Raw genomic sequence first — 20,851 nt, forward strand, 5'->3', positions numbered from 1 at the left:
TGTAACTAGTTAAATTTGTGTCTTTTCAAGTATGGTCTTTTCAGTATGCCTTTAATGCCTTAATTCAAGAATATTTTTCGTTTTCCCTGTCTTAACTGATATCATGTTTATTGAACAAAGATTAATCAAATATTTTTATTGAAGAAGTAATTTTTCACACCAAAATGCGTAAGTGTTACTTTCTTAGCAATGTGAATTTGGTCCAAATTGTCATTCTGTAATTTTGTTTGGAATATTCCTAAAAAATATTCCTAAACATAATTTGACTGTTTTGAGACGCTATCAATTATAGTTCATGTCTTGTGTTCATGCGGTGATTTCAGTGGCTTAGTGGGATACTTTTCATTTTATTTTAGAATTTTAATGAGGGTGAAACTTGGACCACGAAGTATACACGCACAGGTTTGTGCATGCTGGTGTATTTGAAAGACTTGACTTAGACAGTTGTGAGTGCTGGCTAGCCCAAAGCCCACAGAGCAGCAGGCAGTCGGGAAGGGAAGGTGACGAGCTGGCTGGAACTCTGCAGGCGTGGGCATGGGTGAAGCTTGTGGTCCGCAGGCAGGCAGGGGGGAAGATCTAGAGGGAAGGGAGAAGCAAATGCAGACCCAGTTGCTCTTTGAGGTCTCTGAGCTTAGAGCAGGTGTAAGGCTGCGTTTAAAGGCTTCCAACTGATCATCAGGCCTGCCCAAGTCATCTCCCTTTTAATAAATTTAGAATGAACTGGTTAATGACTTTAATCGCACCTGCAAAATCCCTTCACCGCACCAGCTAGATTCATGCTCGATTAAAAACTCTGAGAAGGTGTGTGTGTGCTACAAAGTGACCCTGCCTCCCTTCTGGCCTGTGTCTTCTGGGAAATAACCTGTAACCCACCGTAACTGGAAACATACTAGAAACGGAATTCTCGCAACTGCATCTCAGCTTAGTTGGCCCATCAAAAGCCATCATGCCAGGCTACTGACTTTACTTCCTAAATAGTGTTGTTAGCTGCCATCTTGTTGGCTCCAGCTCACAGCGACTTATGTATAATAACGAAACATCGCCATCTCCCTGATCGTTGGTACGTTTGAGCCCATTGTTGAAGCTACTATATCAGTTTATCTCGTGGAAGGTTTTCTTCATTTTCACGGACCCTCTATCAAGCATGACTGACTACTTAAATAGTACCCAGATACATAGTTTCCTTTATTTTGGTTATTAAAAGATAATTGTATTGATGAGCAAGAGATGTAAATTTAGGTGTAATTAAAAGATCTGCAGCTATTTCTAGAAGATTAAGATCAGTCACGGGTCACCTGGTTCTTTTGGGGGTTATATTTAGTTTTATGTTTAATAGGTGGTTTTACCTGCCACAGCCTAATTTATCCTTTGTTTCCCTCCTAATTTTATGTGTTTAATGTGAAAACTCCTTTTAATATTTAATGCAAAGGAAAGTGGTAATTCAGAAGATTTTATCCAGGCAAGATTCCAGTTTAGTAGAATTCAAGTGATCTAGAGAGATGTCTTGTTCTTAACTTAGATGGAGAAGAAGCTGGCTGGGGAATTCCTTTTCTCCAGGAACACAAGCCACATCACTTGAAGATTGATCAGTCCGTTTCTTGATCCTTCATTCAGCTGACATTTAAAGCATTTCCTTTGTGGTAGGCTCATGCAAAGTGCTAAAGATACAGTCAGATGTAAAATATGGTGTCTGCCCTTTTGTAGGCAAGATGGACAAGTATAGATTTTAATTAGAAGGGGCTCTGATAAGCAGGGTTGGAAAATAATATGTTCTACATAGAAGTAATTTTTTATTGGTCACGTGTTCTTAGTATTTTTTCCAGTATTGGGCACGACTGGGGAGAGTCACAGGCTCGTTTCTAGAGCAGTTGTCGAGGTTTTCTGGATATATTTTTCAAAATGATGACAAACGATTGGAATATTTTAAGGAAGAGGGTGTTCTGCATCTTATTGGGATAGAAACTTTTATTTTGGTTATTGATATTAAGGGATTCATTAAGGAGCAAGGAATATAGATTTAGATGTTATTAACATTAAGGTTAAATTTCTACATGTAGACAAATGGTGATTTATGAACTGCAAACTTTGAGGTTTGGGCTTCCATTTATTGTCTAGTAGTTTCTAGTAAATACTTCAGGTAAACGTGGGATAATTAGAGCAAAACGCTGTATATTTTTCAACAGAAGCCACATTTGTTCAATATATAAATTCATTTTTCTGAATAAAATGTCAGTGTTCTGTTCTGACCACGATACCTAGTAAGGTAGATAGGCATAGGAAGACACTTAACAGTTCTACCGTTCCCGCTTCTCCCTAGGATTAAATGGATGTTTTAAGAGGTTTGCATCTTTTATCGCTGTGTGAACTTATTTATTAAAAATGATAATATTTATTATTAATGACAAAAGTAGCCATTGGAATTTTCGTTCACTGCTTGTTCTGCTCTACTGGTAAAATTGGAGACTTGAATGTAAGTATAAATTCATGTTCAGTGGACATGACGTTTTTCTCCCGCATTTCCCAGCCACATTCTTTTCATGCCACTAGATAACTGTGTCTGAAGAATAGTCTGAGAAGTGCCAGACGGGAATCTGAACCTTAAGTAGCCCACAATAGACATGAAACGATTAGCTAAGTAGACATCTGCAGTTGCCTTAGGAAAGTGTGTCTTTAATAAGAATCAGATGACTAGGACTGCTAGAGAAAGTGTGGACGAAAACTCTCAGGACAGCTTGACTTCAAAGATAATGTCGAGTTTCACGTGGGCCTTAAACAGAGTGGGCCGGCCAGTATGACAGGATGGAGAGAAGAGGGCACGAGAGGAGGTGTGAAACCTGGGGTCACATCCTGAGGCCCTTGCTTGTTGGTTGGATGGCTTCAAGACAAGTTACCCTTCTCTAAGTGTAAATTTCCTCATCTGTAAAATAAGATTGATAATACCTACCATTCAGTGTTGCTAAAGATTCCTTGTTTAGTAATTGGTACTGTTTAAGTGATACTTTCTATTATGGTTACCTAGGAAGGAGCAGACACTGTTTTAGAATACATGCAGTTAGCAGTTAATAAGTATTTAGATACCTTATGGTCCTTTTCAACGATTACTAACATTATATAAATTGGACATTGTTCTCAAAATTAACCATGGTAATTGTTAACGGTAATTTAATTCATAAGCATTACAAAGATTTCATATGGCTGTTATAATACCTCAAAAAATGTTTTGCATTATGTTCGTATTTCAGTTACATGGTGAATGAAAAAAAACAGAACCCACGGCTGACCAGTGGATTCTTACTCATAGAAACCCTATAGGACAGAGTAGAACAGCCCCATAGGGTCTCCAAGGAGCGACTGGTGGATTTGAACTGCTGACCTTTTGGTTAGCAGCCAGGCTCTTAACCAATGTGATGGTGAATAGCATGTGGTTAATCTGTTTCTTAATTAAGAGGAAGGGGAACAAAGATATTCTCAAAAGAGTGGACTTCTGTGTTCCTGTCCAAGCAAGCCTTTTTGTCTTCGGTCAGATAGGTTATTAACTGTTAGTGGACAAGCAATGCTGCACCCTTTCTTGGTCACTTAAAATATTTGAACATCTGATGGCAAATATTTTAAAGATACTATCAAGACTTTGAAGCAAATAACTTTTTGATTATACAATTAACATGGATGTCAGTTGATAATAGGGAGAAGAATTTAAGAATTTTGCTTTAATTCCATATCGCTGAAGTGTGAACATACTTGAAATGGCTTCTAATAAAGAAAAAAAAAGACAAAATGAAACCTGGATTCTCTGAACCATTATTGTTTATTCTGCTTAGAGATTCCTTCCTTAGCTGATTTGGTTAGATTCTCATGTAATTACAGTAAAGTATAAAAATGGTGATAAAATGGCTGCCATTTAACTTAAGAATTAATCATTATAACATTGGATAACCTTGAGAATATATAGTGACATTTCGTAGGAATAAAAAGTCCTGATGAAAGAGGCCAGGTTTTAGTTAAAAATAGTTCAGTAATTTTTAAGAAACAGTTTTCAGGAAAAAAAAAATGTTGGATGCGTAATTGTAGTTCATGAAGGAAGAAGTTCATAAAGCCTTTTTTTTTTTTTATTACAACATCACAGAATGAAAAAGAAAAACTATTCTAAATACTCCCTGTCTTAGCTTGACCGTGTGCTCTCAGATCCCAGCCTTTAGAGTGCTGCTGTTACATTGTGTGCCTGCTTGTATCTGGACGCTGTTGAAGCTTATTCGTGTCATGCCAACAGTGTCATTGAACAGTAATGTTTAATGCTTTAATTTATCAACATGTTTGAATGTATGTATCAGTCTTACTCTGAGTAGGTTATGTTTCAAAATTATGCATCTGAAAATAATTCAGGATCTTCAAGAGAAAGGGAAAATTACATTACTTGGTATATATTGCTACATTAATTATATCACTCTTTATGGTTATATTTTGTTAGCCAAATTTTAAAAAGAAGCAGAAGGAAAGTCTTGGATTTTTACATAGGTTTTGGACCATAAAGGCAGTGTATGTAGGAGAAAAACAAGCGTAGAGAAATCTAGTCACCTCGTTTTTCCAGTTAAGTATGTTGTCATTGCGTTTTATCCACTGAGAAGTATGGCTGTGTGCAGTGTATGTTAACATGCTGGAATTACAAGGGGAAAAGATTCAGCTCATATTACACTAGCCATTTGGACAATCAGGTATTATATTTTTGATCATCAGACATTGTGTCGTCCAAATTCTTAGCCACGAAGTATGAAAAAAAAAAAAAAAACTTGCCATCGAGTTGACCCCAACTTAGAGTAGAACTGCCCCATACAGTTTCCAAGGAGCACCTGGTGAATTTGAATGGCTGACTTTTTGGTTGGCAGCCATAGCTCTTAATCACTGCACCACCAGGGTTCCCGCCAGGAAGTATAGAGGCAGGCTGTTCACAGTGATTATACCTGCTGCTGCCTCGTTGTGCAGTAAAAACAGCTCTGTAGACTTACCCTGTGGTGATCTCTGGGGTGTGTTGCAGGTACCTATATGTGTTTTTTGTTTTCAATTAAAATCAGAAGGATAACTTTACTAGATGCTTTAATACGCCAGATAATCTTAAATACTGCGAGTATTTTAGATAATAAGCACACATAGACTGTTAACCATGGGTTTGATTTGCTTTCTCATCCTTATCTTAATTCTGAAACTACTAACAAGGTGGAAAATCACCACCAAGAAAGGAGCTGTGACGTTCTAGGTAATTTGGGGTGGTGGTTTGTATTTTTTCATCCAAGGGATTCATTGACTAGCCCCCCCGCCCCCTGTGATAACAGTTTTGAGGCTGGGACTTTCCTGACACTTGTTAACATAACGACAGCAAGTCTGACAGTGGAATTAATAGAACTCCCTGTTAGCTGGAAAGTTACCTTTTAAGAAAGACTAGAAGGCAGTGGTAGTTCAGTGGAGGAGATCTCACCTTCTGTCCGGGTCATCTAGTGCTGCTGTAACAGAAACACCACAGGTGGATGGCTTTAACAAAGACGTTTGTTCCCTCACAGCCCAGTAGGCTAAACGTCCGAATTCAGGGCATCAGCTCCAGGGGAAGGCTTTCTCTTTCTGTAGGCTCTGAAGGAAGCCTACAGAAAGAGAAAGCCTGGGAGCATCTCAGTGCGGGAACCTCAGGTCCAAAGGACGAATTGTGCTCAGGAAGCTGGCTTTCTGGGTGGTCTGAGGTCCCCGTTCTCTGCTTGCTTCCCTTTCCTTTTATCTCTTGAGAGAGAAAAGGTGGTACAGGCCACACCCCAGGGAAACTCCCTTTGCAGTGGATCAGGGATGTGACCTGGGTAAAGGTCCTGTTACAATCCCACCCTAATCCTCTTTAACATAAAATTACGATCACAAAATGGAGGACGACCACTCACTACTGGAAATTGTGGCCTAACTAAGTTGACACATATTTTGGGGGGGACACAGTTCAATCCATGTCACCTTCCATGAGGAAGACCTGGGTTTGATTCCCGGCCAGTGCATCTCAGGTACAGGCACCGCTTGTCCATCAGTTGCTGTGATGCTGAACAGGTTTCGGTGGAGCTTCCAGAATAAGACTAGGAAGAAAGGCCTGGTGATCTGTTTCCAAAAATCAGCCCATGAAAACCCTGTGGATCACAATGGTCTGATCCTTTTGTGCATGGGATGACCCTGTGGCAGCTAACAACAACAGGAAAGGGAACAGGGATAAGTGATACATAGTAAAAGTATTAGGTACTAGGGACTAAGCACTGTTTTAAACTTTCTTTCATTTAAGCTTTACAACCCTATAACTTTTTCAAAGAGGAAATAAGATTTCAAGAGGTAGTTATTTTGTCATACATCCCTCAAGACTCTCTACCCTGCTGTGCGCTTTTTTAGCACAGTGATCTTTGGTATCTCTCATCTCAATTGCGAGTACTTTGTGATTGCTTCTGTAATGTCGGTCTTCCTCACTAGCCTGTAAGCTCCCCAAGGGCTTGTCCGTCTTTCTAGTTAACTATCTAAATCTTACCCACTAGCAAAGTGTCTTCTGTGTAATAGAAAGTGAATAAATGGTTATGAAATAGATAAATGAATGAGTTGCTTGAAGTTACAGAGGGGTTGAAATAAGGCTGGTGTTTAAGTCTGTGTTCTGTGCAGTTTATTATGCCCCCTGTCCACTCATTTTGGGGAGGGGTGTGGGGAGAGACCTTGTGAGTTTCTTCCTACTTAATCAGTGCTCTCTATTTTACTACAACAAATGATAATTCAGCGTTTGGAGCAAACTTAATAATACTCCAGTTATCAGTCAGTAAATGTGAATACTTGATAGGTGCTTAGCGCTGTGCAAGGCCCCGTGAAATACAAAACAATGATAAATTACTGCCTTTTTCCTGCCAGGTAGCTCAGTCATGACAGTTGTGGGCATGCACGCACACATGTGAACACATTCCTAAATGAACATTCATAATCTGGAATCATTTTTCCACACAGTTGTGTTTCTGATGCTGTCTCTCTCGTGGTAGAGTTCAGGGTTCCGTGAAGGCAGCTGTGAATGAACATGTGGGCAGCATCTACACTGTAGATATCCGCCACAGTGGCTTTTTAGGTTGAACAGGATACTTCAGAGTAAGGATGCAAATAGTGGAGCTTCTCCTTATCTTCTATCTCACAGTTCCCAAGGAAGAGCTGCCCTTTATAGCGTAACGAACCCGGTGATGTTCCTGTCTTAAAAGTTTCAGAAACACTAACAGTAGAACATTGGAAACCCTGGTGGCTTAGTAGTTAAGAGCTACGGCTGCTAACCAAGAGGTCAGAGGTTCAAATCCACCAGGCAATCCTTGGAAACCGTACGGGGCGGTTCTCCCCTGTCCTGTAGGGTTGCTATGAGTCGGGGATCGACTTGGTGACAACAGGTTTTTTCTTAATACTAGAACATTAGGCGAAGAGCTTTTGCTGGAAGAGGAAGTAAGGCAGGCTCCGCGTGGGTCCTGGCAGAGAAGGCCTTACCTTGCTTGTGGTTGCAGGTCAGCGCACTCTGGTTCGTCATCTCTTTATTTTGCATATGTTTTGTATTTTTTAGTTTCACAGAAGGCAGGTAAAATACTCTGTTTTGATACTGGCTGATTGATGTTTCCTTTATAGATCTTGAGTTGAATTCTTTGGTTATTTATTCATTTCCCTTAATCCCACATAGAAAAGTACACATGTAAAACACACAAGAAAACATCATATGGCTTAGAGACTTAGTACTTAACCAGTATATTTTACAACTTGATGGCACCTAACAACAGCAGCAACTTGCTATTTTCAGATTATATTATCATAGAAATTTAATTCTAGATGTTTCTCATGTACTTACTATATGTAAAACATTTTGCTGGCTGTTTTAGAGAAGTAGTTTCTAATGTATACAGACAGTAGCTTGATGTGTCGAGTAGAGAAAATGCAATAATGATAAGAAAACTGAATTCAGCAATGCTTTCTAAATGAGTTTGTATTGATATCATGCACATATGTTGAAAACTAGCAATCGTTTGTATGTGGCTTATTATTTATTGGATATAGAACTCAAAATACAGTGAAACCTGTGAGAGCCAGAACTTGATGGGACTGCCCTATTTTTCCAGATCTTGCAAGTTTTCTGCCTTTGACAGAGGGCATTCTTACACTTTTCTGTCGCTAGGTTTAGTGGAAAATATTTGAACTTTCCTTCTCTGACAGGTTTCAGCTTTTGCTGGTTTTACCATAATACGTGATATGGTACAATAACAATCAAAAAACCCATTCCCACGGAGTTGATTATGACTCATAGTGACGTTATAGGACAGAGTAGAACTGCCTCAGTTTCCAAGGAGCGGCTGGTGGATTTGAACTCGTGACTTTTTAAGCAGCTGCACCACCAGAGCTCCATAATAATATAATACAGATAGACAAATAAATACCATTCAGAAAAAAATTGATGAAAATATCATAAAAGAAGTGCAGGCCCAGAGCTGCAAGGGCAAAGAGAAGAGAACCATTGGTTATGCACTAGTCTCTTGGTTCCAAAACCCAACCCGTCTCTTGGTTAGGCATCTGTAAATGCCCTGTGAGTAATACAGAAATGGAAGAAACTTTGGGTTCTCCAGAGGCTTACTGCTCTGTATGAGAGATGCAGAAGACTGCAGTGTCATGTATCATCATGGATCCATAAAATTCTACAGGGTAGGGTGGGGAGTGAGTGCTGATAGGGTGGGGTCACTCGGGAAAACATGGAAGAGTTGTTATCTGAGCGCATCCCTCAGTTTCAGTCAGCTTTTATGATTTCCATTTATAAAAAAGTTTTAGTGCGTTTTATGTGAGTTTGTGAAATAATCACAGTTTTATTCCTCTTTCCAGAAAACTGTAGCCGTGCTGTCCCTGTCCTTTCAACCCTCCATGTGGAGGGCAGTCAGGTGCTTTTGTCACCCAAGCTCCCCTTAAGCCAGAAACCCCAAACATCCCAGTCAGTGGTGGCCCTAAGTTATCTTTATAAATTTTATTATTCCCATTAATTTTATATGTATAAACATGAAATGATTTTGTTTTTACTTAATATGTTAAATAGTGCTTTTTATGGACCTGAGTTAACTGGAAAAAAAAAAAAATAGATCATCTTAAACTAGTATCTTTCATCCACACAGTGCATTTCCAGGTGCATTTGTTTCACTTATCACCTGTAGTCATGTTGGGTTATTTGTTGGTGTTCAGCCCTTGCCTTCCCCTGCTTATGTCGTTTCCTACAGTCGTCTGTCCCTCTTTGCTTTTAGCTTGCAGCCTATCCAAACCCTGATTGCACAGTTGCACAGCTCTTGTGAGACCCTGGAGACTCTTGTGTGCTGTGCAGACATTAACACCTGTGCAGCTCCTACCTGTCCCTTGATGAAGGTGCTATACTCAGCTGTTTTCCACATGGGGACACTGAGGCACAGAAAGATTCAAACACTTTGCCCAAGACTAAACAGCTAGTAAGTGTAGTATTGTAAATTCTTTAGGATACCAGCAAATAGATATTCGAAATTCAATTTTCAAAATCATATTCTAAAACAAATACTGATTTTGTTTTGAATTTTTGTGGAATTTACTGTTTGAGTGGAAGGCTCCTGGAAAAAGTATCTTTGTAACAGTAAACTATGTGCTGCAACTCTGTCTCCTTAAAACTCTGATTACATAAACCTGCTAACCGTCTTTTGCTTGAGGGAGTACAAGGCTACATGTGGGTTATTCAAAATAATCGTCTGTTTCTTGTTAATTGTTTTCAGTGAAACATTTGTAATCTTTTTTGATTATTTTGGTTTTTAAATATATATATTTTTTAATTTCAGTGTCAAAGAAACTAGTATCATGACTCAGTTTTGGTAACATGAACTCTGTGTTTTTACTGTTTAACCTTCCTTTTTAGAGTTTCCCAACTTAGTAGTTGTACGACCTTCAAGGCAGATGCATTTAGTCTGAAGTCAGCTTCTGGCAGAGTGGCATTAAGTCAGTCAGGTTTCTGCCTATCACTGTGTCTGCCTTTAAAATGGGAGAGAGGTGATGATGATGATACCTGTCTCCAGGGTTGTCGAAAGGATTGAATGACTGTAGGCACAAAGTGCTGAGTGCACAGGCACATCTGTATGTCTTAATACCACCAGCTGTGGCTTCCAGTCAGTATCTGGTGCTGCGCTCTGGTAAATCGCAGTTACTAGGCACTTCTGTGGTCGGTGCTGAGGGGCGTGGAGACGAGTCTGAGTCCAGACTTTTCAGCTCTTTTTAGATACTAGTACGAGTCACACCAACACTGTCAGAAGAACAAAGGCTGGGCATACAGGGAACATTCTGTCTGGGAGGACTTGGTGGGGGGGTGGTAAGATTTCATTGAAAGATGGTTTTTTGAAATATGGCTTTTGATGTTTTGGGGAAGAAAATGAGTGAGGATAGAAAAGTTATTCTTTTACTTTTTTGGTAATCTTTCCTTGGTCAACCCTGGTGGCATAGTGGTTAAGAGCTACAGCTGCTAACCAAAAGGTCGGCAGTTCAAGTCCACCAGGTGCTCCTTGGAAACTGTGGGGCAGTCCTGCTTTGTCCTATAGAGTCGTTATGAGTCGGAATCGACTCAACGGCAGTAGGTTTGGTTTGGTTTTTTCCTTGGTCAAGCCTTAGTGTGTTATCATGAATTTCTTAGAATATCAGCAAGTGAGTATTCTAATTGAGTATTTTAAAACATCACATTCTAAAACAAAATATTGCTTTGTTTTTCTAGTCCTTTAATAACCTTTTCTTGTGTCCCCTAGGTGGTGAAGAGAATAAGAGCCAATATACAAAATTTCACATAAAAATCAATGAAAGGATTCTATTCGTGCTTCCGTGGGCAGTGACTACCTTTGTATAGATGATTGTTGGCAACAGAAACTCAGCCCAGTGTTTCCGAAAGGATTTCCTGCTAGTTATTTCTATCCTCACTCTCTTTTTGTTAAACATTCTTCATCCATCAGTCTTTAAACTTGCTGGGTAATAATTAAAAACCACTTGATCATTGTTGTCTTTTTATGGGAAACACCTTTCACCTCTTTAGTTCAGTCTTCTTAGCCTGAATGATGGCATCATCACCATCATACTCAGCTTCCCAAATGGTGTCATTCAAATTTGTTTTTGCATAGTAGAGGCAGCTCAGACCTAGACAAGTGTTACTAACAGGTCATCATTGGAGCAGATCAGTATTATTTGGCCTAGACTAGGATTACATAATTTTAGTTTACTTGCAGTTAGTGGGATTAATATTTGCAAACTGGAAAGAGGACATCCCTGGCAGTCTTAGTATTGTGTCAGTAGGAAATAGATATTCTTATGAAGGAAGAGCATTGGGAATAGCTGTAGCTAAAGGTTTCTTTTGTTTTTAACTTGGAAAATATTTGGCATAAAATACTGAATTTAGCAAATTGTTGCATTGTGCTAATAAGCCTTTGTTGAATGCCACATACCTAAGACTTTCCTAGGTGATAGTTTCAACAACTGGATATGCAATTATTGTAATCTTCATATATTATTAGAAAATAATTAGCTCTAAAAACATGATTGTTGTTGGGACTGAGGTTCAAGTTAAAAAAGTGTTCTCAAGGTCAGCTTTTTAGCTGGAGTCAGTGAGAGATTATATGAAATCTGCTTTGTGCCAGTTTTTCAGTGAGCATTTCTTAAACTAATTTGAGATTGGGTGTACAGCTGGAGATAGTTATATGACTAAGCTTTGTCACTTGGCTTAAGTGTGTTGTTGGAACCATGGTTTGCTTAAATATGTAATAATCTCGAATTTCTTTCTTGTGGAGGTTCTAGCATGTGAACTGTCACATTTAGAGTGCAGTAGGACCAGGAGTCTTAGACTCCTTTGCCTGACTACAAATGCTTAATTAAAAGAGGCTCTCAGCAGGGGCGGGACAGTCAGTGTGTTCCCATGCTTCATGTTATAGAACTGTAATTAGAGCATAATTTTAAGGCTAGTGCAGTGACTTGAGTTTATCAAAAACCAATCTAAAACAAAAATAGTGTCTCAAATGTTGAGACTTTTTTCTCTTAGTATTTTTATGTCATCTGTATACAGTAGCTTTAAAAATGAAATGGATAGTATTTTATTGAAAAGAGATAGTGATTTAAATTAGCCCTAACTTAGTAATATTGTTGAAAATAGCATGGTGTATGAAGGGCAAATTCTAGTTTTCAGGCTTCACACCTAATGAAAATTTTAAAGACTGTGAGAAGAATTTTGTGTGTTAAATAGTCACGGGTTTATACCTTCTGTATATTTGTGTTATTAAAATTTGATGGGTGATTTTCACATTTAGGAAAAAAGCATTCTATTTTCATAGGTACGGGAGTTCTGTTTTACTACGTGCCTCTCTCCCAGTTTTTTGTATTGATCTTCATGTGACTTATTCAGGAATTTATTTATGGGGAAAGTGCACTTGGAATTAGTAGAGAGGACCAATTTAAAAAAAACCCCCAAATCTACTACATAATCTCAATTAATCGGTATATGTGCATCTAAAGTCTTTTGAGGACTGGAGATGCATGGAATTCCATGTAAAATTGTTTAAAGGTAAAATGGCAAACTGGAAAGAATTGTAAAGGTTCAGGAAATCTGTTTTTGACTCCTTCCCTGGTTTATGATGTTAGAGTGGCAGCTTGCTTAATTGTAGGAATCCCTTAATTGTAGGTAATACCTTCTGGTAGAAGTTAATTGTTGAGAGCACGAGTCCATAGGGTGATTCTGCGTTGGTGCAGTATCTTGGCTCTGCAGCCCTCACTGTCTGTACTGCTGAGGCAAGTCATGTTTGCCTCCACTTGCTCTTTAAAATGATGGTAATAGTAATGTTGTTGTTGGGTGCCACTGAGTTGGTTCTAACTCGTAGCGACCCTCTGTACAACAGAAGGAAACACTGCCTGGTCCTGCGCCGTGCTCGCCATTGTGGTTATGCTTGAGCCCATTGTTGGAGCCACTGTGAAAAACCATCTTGTAGAGGTCTTCGTCTTTTTCACCGACCCTTCACTTTACCAAGCATGACGTCCTTCTCCAGGGACTAATCCCTCCCAGTAACATGTCCAAAGAATATGAGACAAAGTCTCACCATCCTGCTTCCAAGCAGCATTCTGGCTGTGCTTCTACCAAGATAGACTTGTTCATTCTTCTGGCCGTCCACAGTATATTCAATATTCTTCGCCGGCACCACAATTCAAAGGCATCAAATAGTACTTCATTAACTTGGGCATTATGAGGATTAAATGAGATGACGTATTTATATTGCTTAGCATAGTACTTGGCAAGCACTGTGTGTTTATTAATAAAAGCTTAGTTGCTGTCATCATCGTTACCATCATCATCATCATCATCTTCACTTCTGAATTTCTTTATCATCACCTGAGAGGATAACAGTTATTTGAAATGTGTTACATCTCTATAATATTGCTGTTAATTATGTAAACCTTAATACAGGGTGGCGATGAGTTGGAATTGACTCGATGGCACACAACAAAAAGTATTGTTGGTAATTTTTTCTGTCTGCGCTATGATCAGGTAGGGATGGTATTATGAAGTTGTCTAATATGATAGCCTCAATTCACTGTACAAATAAAACTATTTCCCATTTTCATACCTTTTCTTGTCACTTCACTGTCCCATGAAAGATTCAAGGTCAGTGGTTTTGAGCTTTGGATGTATTTTATGCACATAGTAATCATTTATATGTAATTTATGTTCGCCATCACTTCGTTAATGAGATACATCTTTAGTGTTGCAGTTTTGAACCAGCTTTTGACCCTTAGCGTGCCTCATTCTTCTGGTGCCTTGAGGCAAGGCCATATTGAGGTGTTAACATAAAGGGAAAAGCTCTCTTTGGTGGGATATCCAAATCAGACGTTGTGAACGTTAGAAAACGTGAGAGGATTGACTAGCAGAGAAGAAATAAGAGAACAAGAATAAAAAGATCGGGTGAAGATCATCAGAAGTTACTGGCAACTTAAATAAGTCAAAAAGAAGCATCCCAGAGGCCAGGATACATGAGCAAGGGGAAGAGATGGGTGACTGTGTGGAAAGAGAGAGAGTGACAGTGCAGCAGTGATCTCCTCACTGATGAAAGTTTAATCATTCAATTCATTTAAATGTTTGTCTGTGGCCAGATGGGTGTAAAATCAGTGTATTATATATTTCCAAGAGTGTAAAGATCAGGCATGATTCTGGCTTTCACCTGGGGAGCAAACTTCTAATGGCTAAAACAACATGATGCACAGATAGCTGAGTGGGCCCTTCTGATTGGACTTAGAGCAACAGAGAAGTAAAAGTCCATATTAAGGAAGATGAGGCATTGTGGGCCTAGGTGGTGACTTGTATACAGTTACGGGTATTAGGATCCGGGTTTGAGGAACAGGCTAATTTATTTGCAGCATGGAGTAAATTTAAATGGATCATGCATGAGACAATGACCAAGTATTGGACCTGAAGTTAGTGTGGATTGAAGTGAATGGATGAAAGTACAGTAACCTGTCTTTATCAAGGCACAAATATGCTTATGAGTACATTTTGGAGATTTTTCTACAAAACCAATTAGTTCTTGTCCTCCAGTGTTAAAAACCCTCTTATTCACAGAAACTCTGGAGGAACATAATAGCTGAGACGTCATTGTGGATGGGTTTGGAGAAGGGAGATAATGAGCTCCGGTTGGGACGTCTTTTAGAGACACTGCTTTGCAGACGTCGAAGTGCGGGTGTGAAGCTGGCAGGTAGATTTGGAGGTCTAGAAATCAGAGGGGAAGATATTGGAAGAGGAAATTCAGGAACACATAGATGCAGAAAAGCCGTTCTTTTGCATTAACAAATTTGATGGCACATGTCTTCCTTGGTCGTCTAGTACTGCTACAACAGAAATACCACAAGTAGATGGCTTTAACAAAGAGAAATTTATTTCTTCACGGTAAAGTAGGCTAAGAGTTCAAATTCAGGGCGTCAGCTCCAGGGGAAGGCTTTCTTTCTCTGTCGGCCTTCTTGTCAGTGTTCCCTGGACTAGGAGCTTCTCTGCACAGGGATCCCAGGTCCAAAGGATGCTCTCTGGTCCCAGCACTGCTTTCTTGGTGGTTTGAGGTCCCCTGTCTCTCTGCTGGCTTCTCTCTCTTATACCTTAAGAGATTGCCTCAGGACACAATCCAGTCTTGTAGGTTGAGTCCTGCCTCACTAACACAACTGCGACCCATCCTCTCTCATTAACATCATAGAGGCAGAATTTACCGGGAATCCGGGGCCCAGTCCAACTGATAAACACATTTTTTGGCGGGACGTAATTCAATCCATGACAGCACATAACATGAGATGACATTGCTTCAGGTGACTATAAAATAGGCATTATAATATTTAGTAATAATGAGCTTTTTTCCCATACCCAGAAAATATTATTTACCCCAGAAATATTATTTAAAAGATAACCATAAGAAGAAATCAGTGACTGATGGACAGCAGTTTCTCACAGGTACACCAGTTTGCCATTCCTCCTCTCTGCTTTATTGCAACCTGTTCTTTGACTCAGATTATTTATAGAAATGAGAAATTTGAAGAATTGATTTCTTAGTGTGTCTATTTTTGAGTTTAGAAGTAAACATTCTATAATCCTATTTTCTGTTTATTTACTTAAGACTAAGAGAGAACCCTTATGGAAAAGTTTTATTGACTTGTGTATAGTAAATCTGCCAGTCCCACATTATTTTCTGTTTAAGAAGCCAAAAGAAAACATAGGGAGAAATTACATTTGCATTGTAACTTTTTTCTTGGGTTAGAATGGACAAAAGGATAAATGTGATTTCTGGGTAGAATGACCTCTCTCTCTCTCTCTCTCTCTCTATATTTAAATATAGAATTAGGTATGCACATAGATAAAAGATACTTAATTCCCTGGGGCTTGATTGGGAAACATGGGTCCCTCTTTCCTCCCTCTTTGCTGTTCCCACCCCACCCCCACCCCCTCAGTCACTTCCAGCTCATTAAGGGATTATATTTGGTTTTACTTTCTGTTGACAAGGTGTGCACAGTTGTCCAAGGTTCCCGTGGATACCAAAATTGGCAGATGCTTAAGCCCCTTCTATGAAGTGGTGTAGTATTTTGCATATCATCTACGCACATCCTCCCGTCTGCTTTAAACCATCTCTAGATGACTTATAATACCCAATACAGTGTAAATGCTCTGTAAATAGTTGTGACACTGTATCACTTAGGGAATAATGACAAAAACATCTGTACATGTTTAGTACAGACCCAACCACCGTAGACCTAACTGCATAGTACCTGTCAGCAACTACATAACTTTTTCCTCCCCGATACTTGATATTTTCCATCCACAGTTGGTTGATGTGGAACCCGCATGTGAGGAGGGCAACTGACTGTATACTTACATTGCTATGACTTGATTTTTTTTTTTTTTTAAAGTTTTCATTGCATTCATTCACAGTAGTGAGTACTCAGTGGTACCTTTCCATATGGAAACTCATATCCTTTGGTTTTGTTTAATAAGCATTATGTTGATTTTTCTGCCTTCTGTTTCTCTTTCTTGCTGGAGTGTTGTACTCGGCTGCTGAGCCTCCTGGACTAGTCCTCTAATTTTTACATTGTTCTCTATACTTTCCTATCTCCATGTTGTTCTGCTTGCAGGGAGGATTCCTGAATTTTTACCTTCCAACCTTTCTATTAAGTTTTCATTTTTGCTCTATTTTTAGTTTTCAACACTCCTTTTTGTGTTTTGAATTATTTTTTAATGACTTTTTTTTTTTTTAAACACCTGTTCCTGCGTTGCAGTATCTTCTCTTAACTCTCTGAGGAATTTTCAGTTTTTCTTCTCCGCCTCGGTGATTGATACGTTCAGGTTGTTTGTTTCTGTCCAGTTGGGTAGGCTCCCACAGCAGGGTCTTCTCTCCTGTCTGCAGTGGTGGGCCTGGCTGCCATCACTGGGAAGTGGGTGGGGAGCCTGGAGGTCTTAGCCTTCAGGGTGTCAACAGTTTCCCTCCCCTACCCCTTTGCTTTCAACTTTCTTAAGAAAATTAATTTCTTGTCTTTTGCTGGGACCAGGGAATGCTAGGTACCCAGCTATTTAGGAAAAAGGGATGTGGAAATTGAACTGTTTGTTGTGAGAACTCAACCAGCCCTCCAGTCTTAGCTTTTCCCGTATCCCCACCTCCAGTGCTGCTGATTTCCTCAGCTTTTTGGGTGTTCTGCAGTGTAATTTGGGTTCCCTCTTGGCTTTTTTTACTCTGTGGTCTCAGGATTTTACTTTCTGGGGTCTGCTAAGTCATTTATCACTAAGTCATCTGCTTTCTGGTTTTCAATTTTTTTTTTTACTGTTTCCTGTTGCATTTTTTTCTTATGAACTTATACATTTCAAACTCTATATTGCTTTAGAAGAATTTTTTTTTGAGGAAGTTAAAGTACATGATTGCATTGATCTCACCCACCATCTTTGGGAAATTCTTGTTTCTTCAGTGGTTTTTTTAACTGCAAGCAAAACTTTATTTTGAAACATTTAGGTAGGTGTAATTTTCTTTTTGTATTTTTAATTGGCATATGTTGTTGAATTAAGACTGTATGTTTACCAAGATGTTTTACAACTGAAAAATTTTATTTCTTCAGTAAGCACAGGAGCAAATTACAGTGCAGCTTTGTTCTCTGTTCCTGTCGTACAAATAGTCACCCTTCTCCCCATTTTTTTTTTTTAATCCCTGGCTTTTGTCATCCCAAAGAGGAAAATTTCTGTGGCAGGTAAGTTTTGATTATAGTTTAGCGTTCTTCGGCTTTTCTAAAATCCTTTGGACTGTAAGTGTTCTCAGATCGTCCGTGCACTGGTGTCTGTTTGCATTAATGTGTGTCACAAGCACACGATAGCTTTAATGTTTTTGCTGATTCTGACATTTGTCAGTTCTAGGTCGGTGTCAGTTGATTGGTTTAGCTTGTTGCCTGGATGTTCTGTATTCTACAAGTATTCTTGAGCTTTGTTCTGGGACACAGTTAAGTTAGTTGGAAACTATATAATCTTTTAGGTCTTGCTTTTTTTTTTTTTTTTGAAGGATTTTCTTTTGAGGCAGGTGGTACTGTCACAGGGCTTAGTCCAGCTTTAATTGTTCCCACGACTGAGGCAAGGCTCCTCAGTGTCCTCTCCCCAGTGCTGGGAACGTGAGGTGTTCATCCTGGCCTTGGGTGAGCACCAGGTACCTGCTCGTGGACCCTTCCTCCGGTGTGCACTGGTCAGGGTCAGCTGATGAGGACAGGAGGCCCTCTGTAGTTCCCCGGAGGGCCAGGACATCCGCCTCCCTGGGCTCTGGGGGCCCCAGGCTCCACCGGCCTGCCCTCCCTGGGCCATAGCCTGGAAATGCTCAGCTGGTGAGCTGGGTATCGTACTGCTCACCTTCCTTGTTTCTCACTCCGAGGGGTTACTGACCTTAGTTGCCTTCTGTCTAGTGTCTTGAAAGCTGGTGTTTCGTATATTTTAATCGTTCCTTGGTTGGTTCAGGAGAGAGTGTAAATCTGGTTCCTGTTACTCATCTTGGCCAGGAGCAAAAGTCCTTTATACATACATACGTACATACGTATGTACGTACGTACATGTTTAGGTTCACCAAATAATACAAGTGACTTTATAATGTGTATCTACAAACAAATTAGTCAATGAATAAAAATAGAAACTTTGGAGGGAAAATTTGGCAACACTTCTCAGCATAAAAATTAAAATATGGATTTTTCTTGCTACTTCAAAGGTATGGGTACAGATTTACATATTTTATGTTCTTTGGGAGCCTTGATTCATTATATCCTTGGTTTTTTGTGGTGCACCAGGAGAAATACCCAGCAGTTCCATTTATTAATCAGTTACTTCCAAACACCTTAATTACTATTTGTATTATAATAGCTTAGTATTCATTTAAAAAAAAAAATAAGCACACATAAATTGAAAGAAAAAATGTTATGATTTTAGTCTTAAATAGTCACAGGTATTTATTAATGTAATCTGTGGACAACACACTCTCATGTCCTGTTCCACATTGATTTTTGCCTGGATTTGCTTTTTATCAAAACCCTGGGTAGTGCAGATGGTTAACGTGCTTGACTCCCAGCAGAAAGGCTGGAGATTCGAGTCCAGCCAGAGGCACCTGGGAAGTAAGGCCTAGCGACCTACTTCTGAAAAATCAGCCATCGAGCACAGTTCTACTCTGACACACGTAGGGTCATCACGAGTCGGAATCGACTGAACAGCATCTGGTTAATTTTGAAATGGTCAGATATTTTGAACTAGTGGTTTGCGTGGCGTCTGACAGACAGTGACTGTTGCTGTACTTCACATAACATTAAAGTACCCCACTGCACCCTCGTGAGTTCACCATGCTAACTGTGAATCCATGTTTGGCAACACCTACATAGCCCATGGTAGGATTGCAGAAAGTGTATTTTATCTAATTTCCAGTTTCCTCTTAAAACATTTGGGTACGTTTTTATACTAAAGGAGAATAAAGGCAGAAGCATGTGTACATCACTGTTAGAACTTACTCCTACCCTCACCGGTTAAGCGCCATAGATCTTTTGTCGTATTGCTGCTGTAAACATGTGAGTTGTAGTAGAAAGCAACTAGTGCTCTTGCACTATTATACATAAATTCTTCTATTTTCTGTGATTGGCTTCACAATTTGGTATACAGTGTCATTTAAGATAGAGATTGGACAACAGCTCCTATTTATTACTTTTTTACCTTGCTCTGAGCAAGGTGCATTCATATCTCTGAAACTAAAAACAAGAAGCAAAGAATAGTCTTAAGCGTCAGGGAAATGTGACTCGCTGTGCTGCTAAAGCACCCTGTCTGTCACTTGACAAGGTTTCCAACATAGGGACGTCCCTTACTAGGTGATTTCAAGACATCACAGAGATGAAATGTAGGTATTTAATGTTTATGCCTTGATATAATTATAAAGAGTGATCTTAGCGTTAGTTCAGTGTTTAAAAGTAAGGTCTGATGGAAATAACAGCTAAGGCTATTCTTACCTTTAGTCCTTGTTGTGACTGTGAAGAAATATTTCTGTAATTACTACTTGAAATACTTAGTACAAATGACATTTCTCTTACACAGCAATTCCTGTGTGTAAAATACAGTTCCTAACCTTGAAGACAACCAGTGTACTAAAAGCAGTTAAGTGGAAAGGTCACTGAACTTGAGAATGAAAAATTTGGTTCAGCTCTTAAATTAGCAGTTTATTCACTGTGATCTTGACAAGTGACTTGTTTAACCTTGATGAGTTTCTGATTACTCTAAGTAAAAGAAATGATAACATGCTTCTTAAAGTATTTCCATGATCATTGATGGGTGAACCATACGTACATCTCTGGGTGCGTTGCAGGACTGCAGGGGTTGTGATTGTCTTGCTCACTGGTGTGTAAGCGTCTGGTTCCCTGTCAGGTACATAGTAGTAGTAGATGCTCAACAGATGGTCCTCGTTGAAGTAACTGTCATTCGACCTAGTACTGTCACAGCCCCAGACCTTTTGCCAGGAAAATCATTCAAAAGGTTTACATTGTCATCACAGCAAAATAATACAAATGCAGCTTAAATAATCGGCAACAAGTTACTGTTATGCTGGATGCACCCTGTCTTTGGAGAGAGCAACTTGTAATAGTGCACTTTGTCATTTTTTTAGGAGGAGCAAAATAGAGGCAAGCCCAACTGGGAACATCTAAACGAAGATTTACATGTACTAATCACTGTGGAAGATGCTCAGAACAGAGCAGAAATCAAACTCAAGAGAGCAGTTGAAGAAGTGAAGAAATTACTGGTACCTGCAGTAAGTAA

The 20,851-nt window shown here is 39.4% G+C and overlaps 1 protein-coding gene across 8 annotated transcripts in view; it reads left to right on the top strand.

The window, feature by feature from the left end:
* Positions 1 to 20,851, top strand: part of QKI (QKI, KH domain containing RNA binding) — a 154,554-nt gene that overhangs the window by 82,572 nt on the left and 51,131 nt on the right. For all 8 annotated transcript variants that reach the window (XR_007513132.1, XM_049853293.1, XM_049853370.1 and 5 more), the window contains exon 4: positions 20,700 to 20,843. Coding sequence is in view for 7 of the 8 variants with exons in the window: in XM_049853293.1 (XP_049709250.1) it covers positions 20,700 to 20,843 (144 nt within the window). In the remaining variant the exon portion in view is untranslated. The remainder of the gene's footprint in view (positions 1 to 20,699; positions 20,844 to 20,851) is intronic.

The sequence above is a fragment of the Elephas maximus genome, chromosome 1 (genome assembly GCF_024166365.1).
Source record: "Elephas maximus indicus isolate mEleMax1 chromosome 1, mEleMax1 primary haplotype, whole genome shotgun sequence".
In the NCBI taxonomy this organism is placed as follows: Eukaryota; Metazoa; Chordata; class Mammalia; order Proboscidea; family Elephantidae; genus Elephas; species Elephas maximus.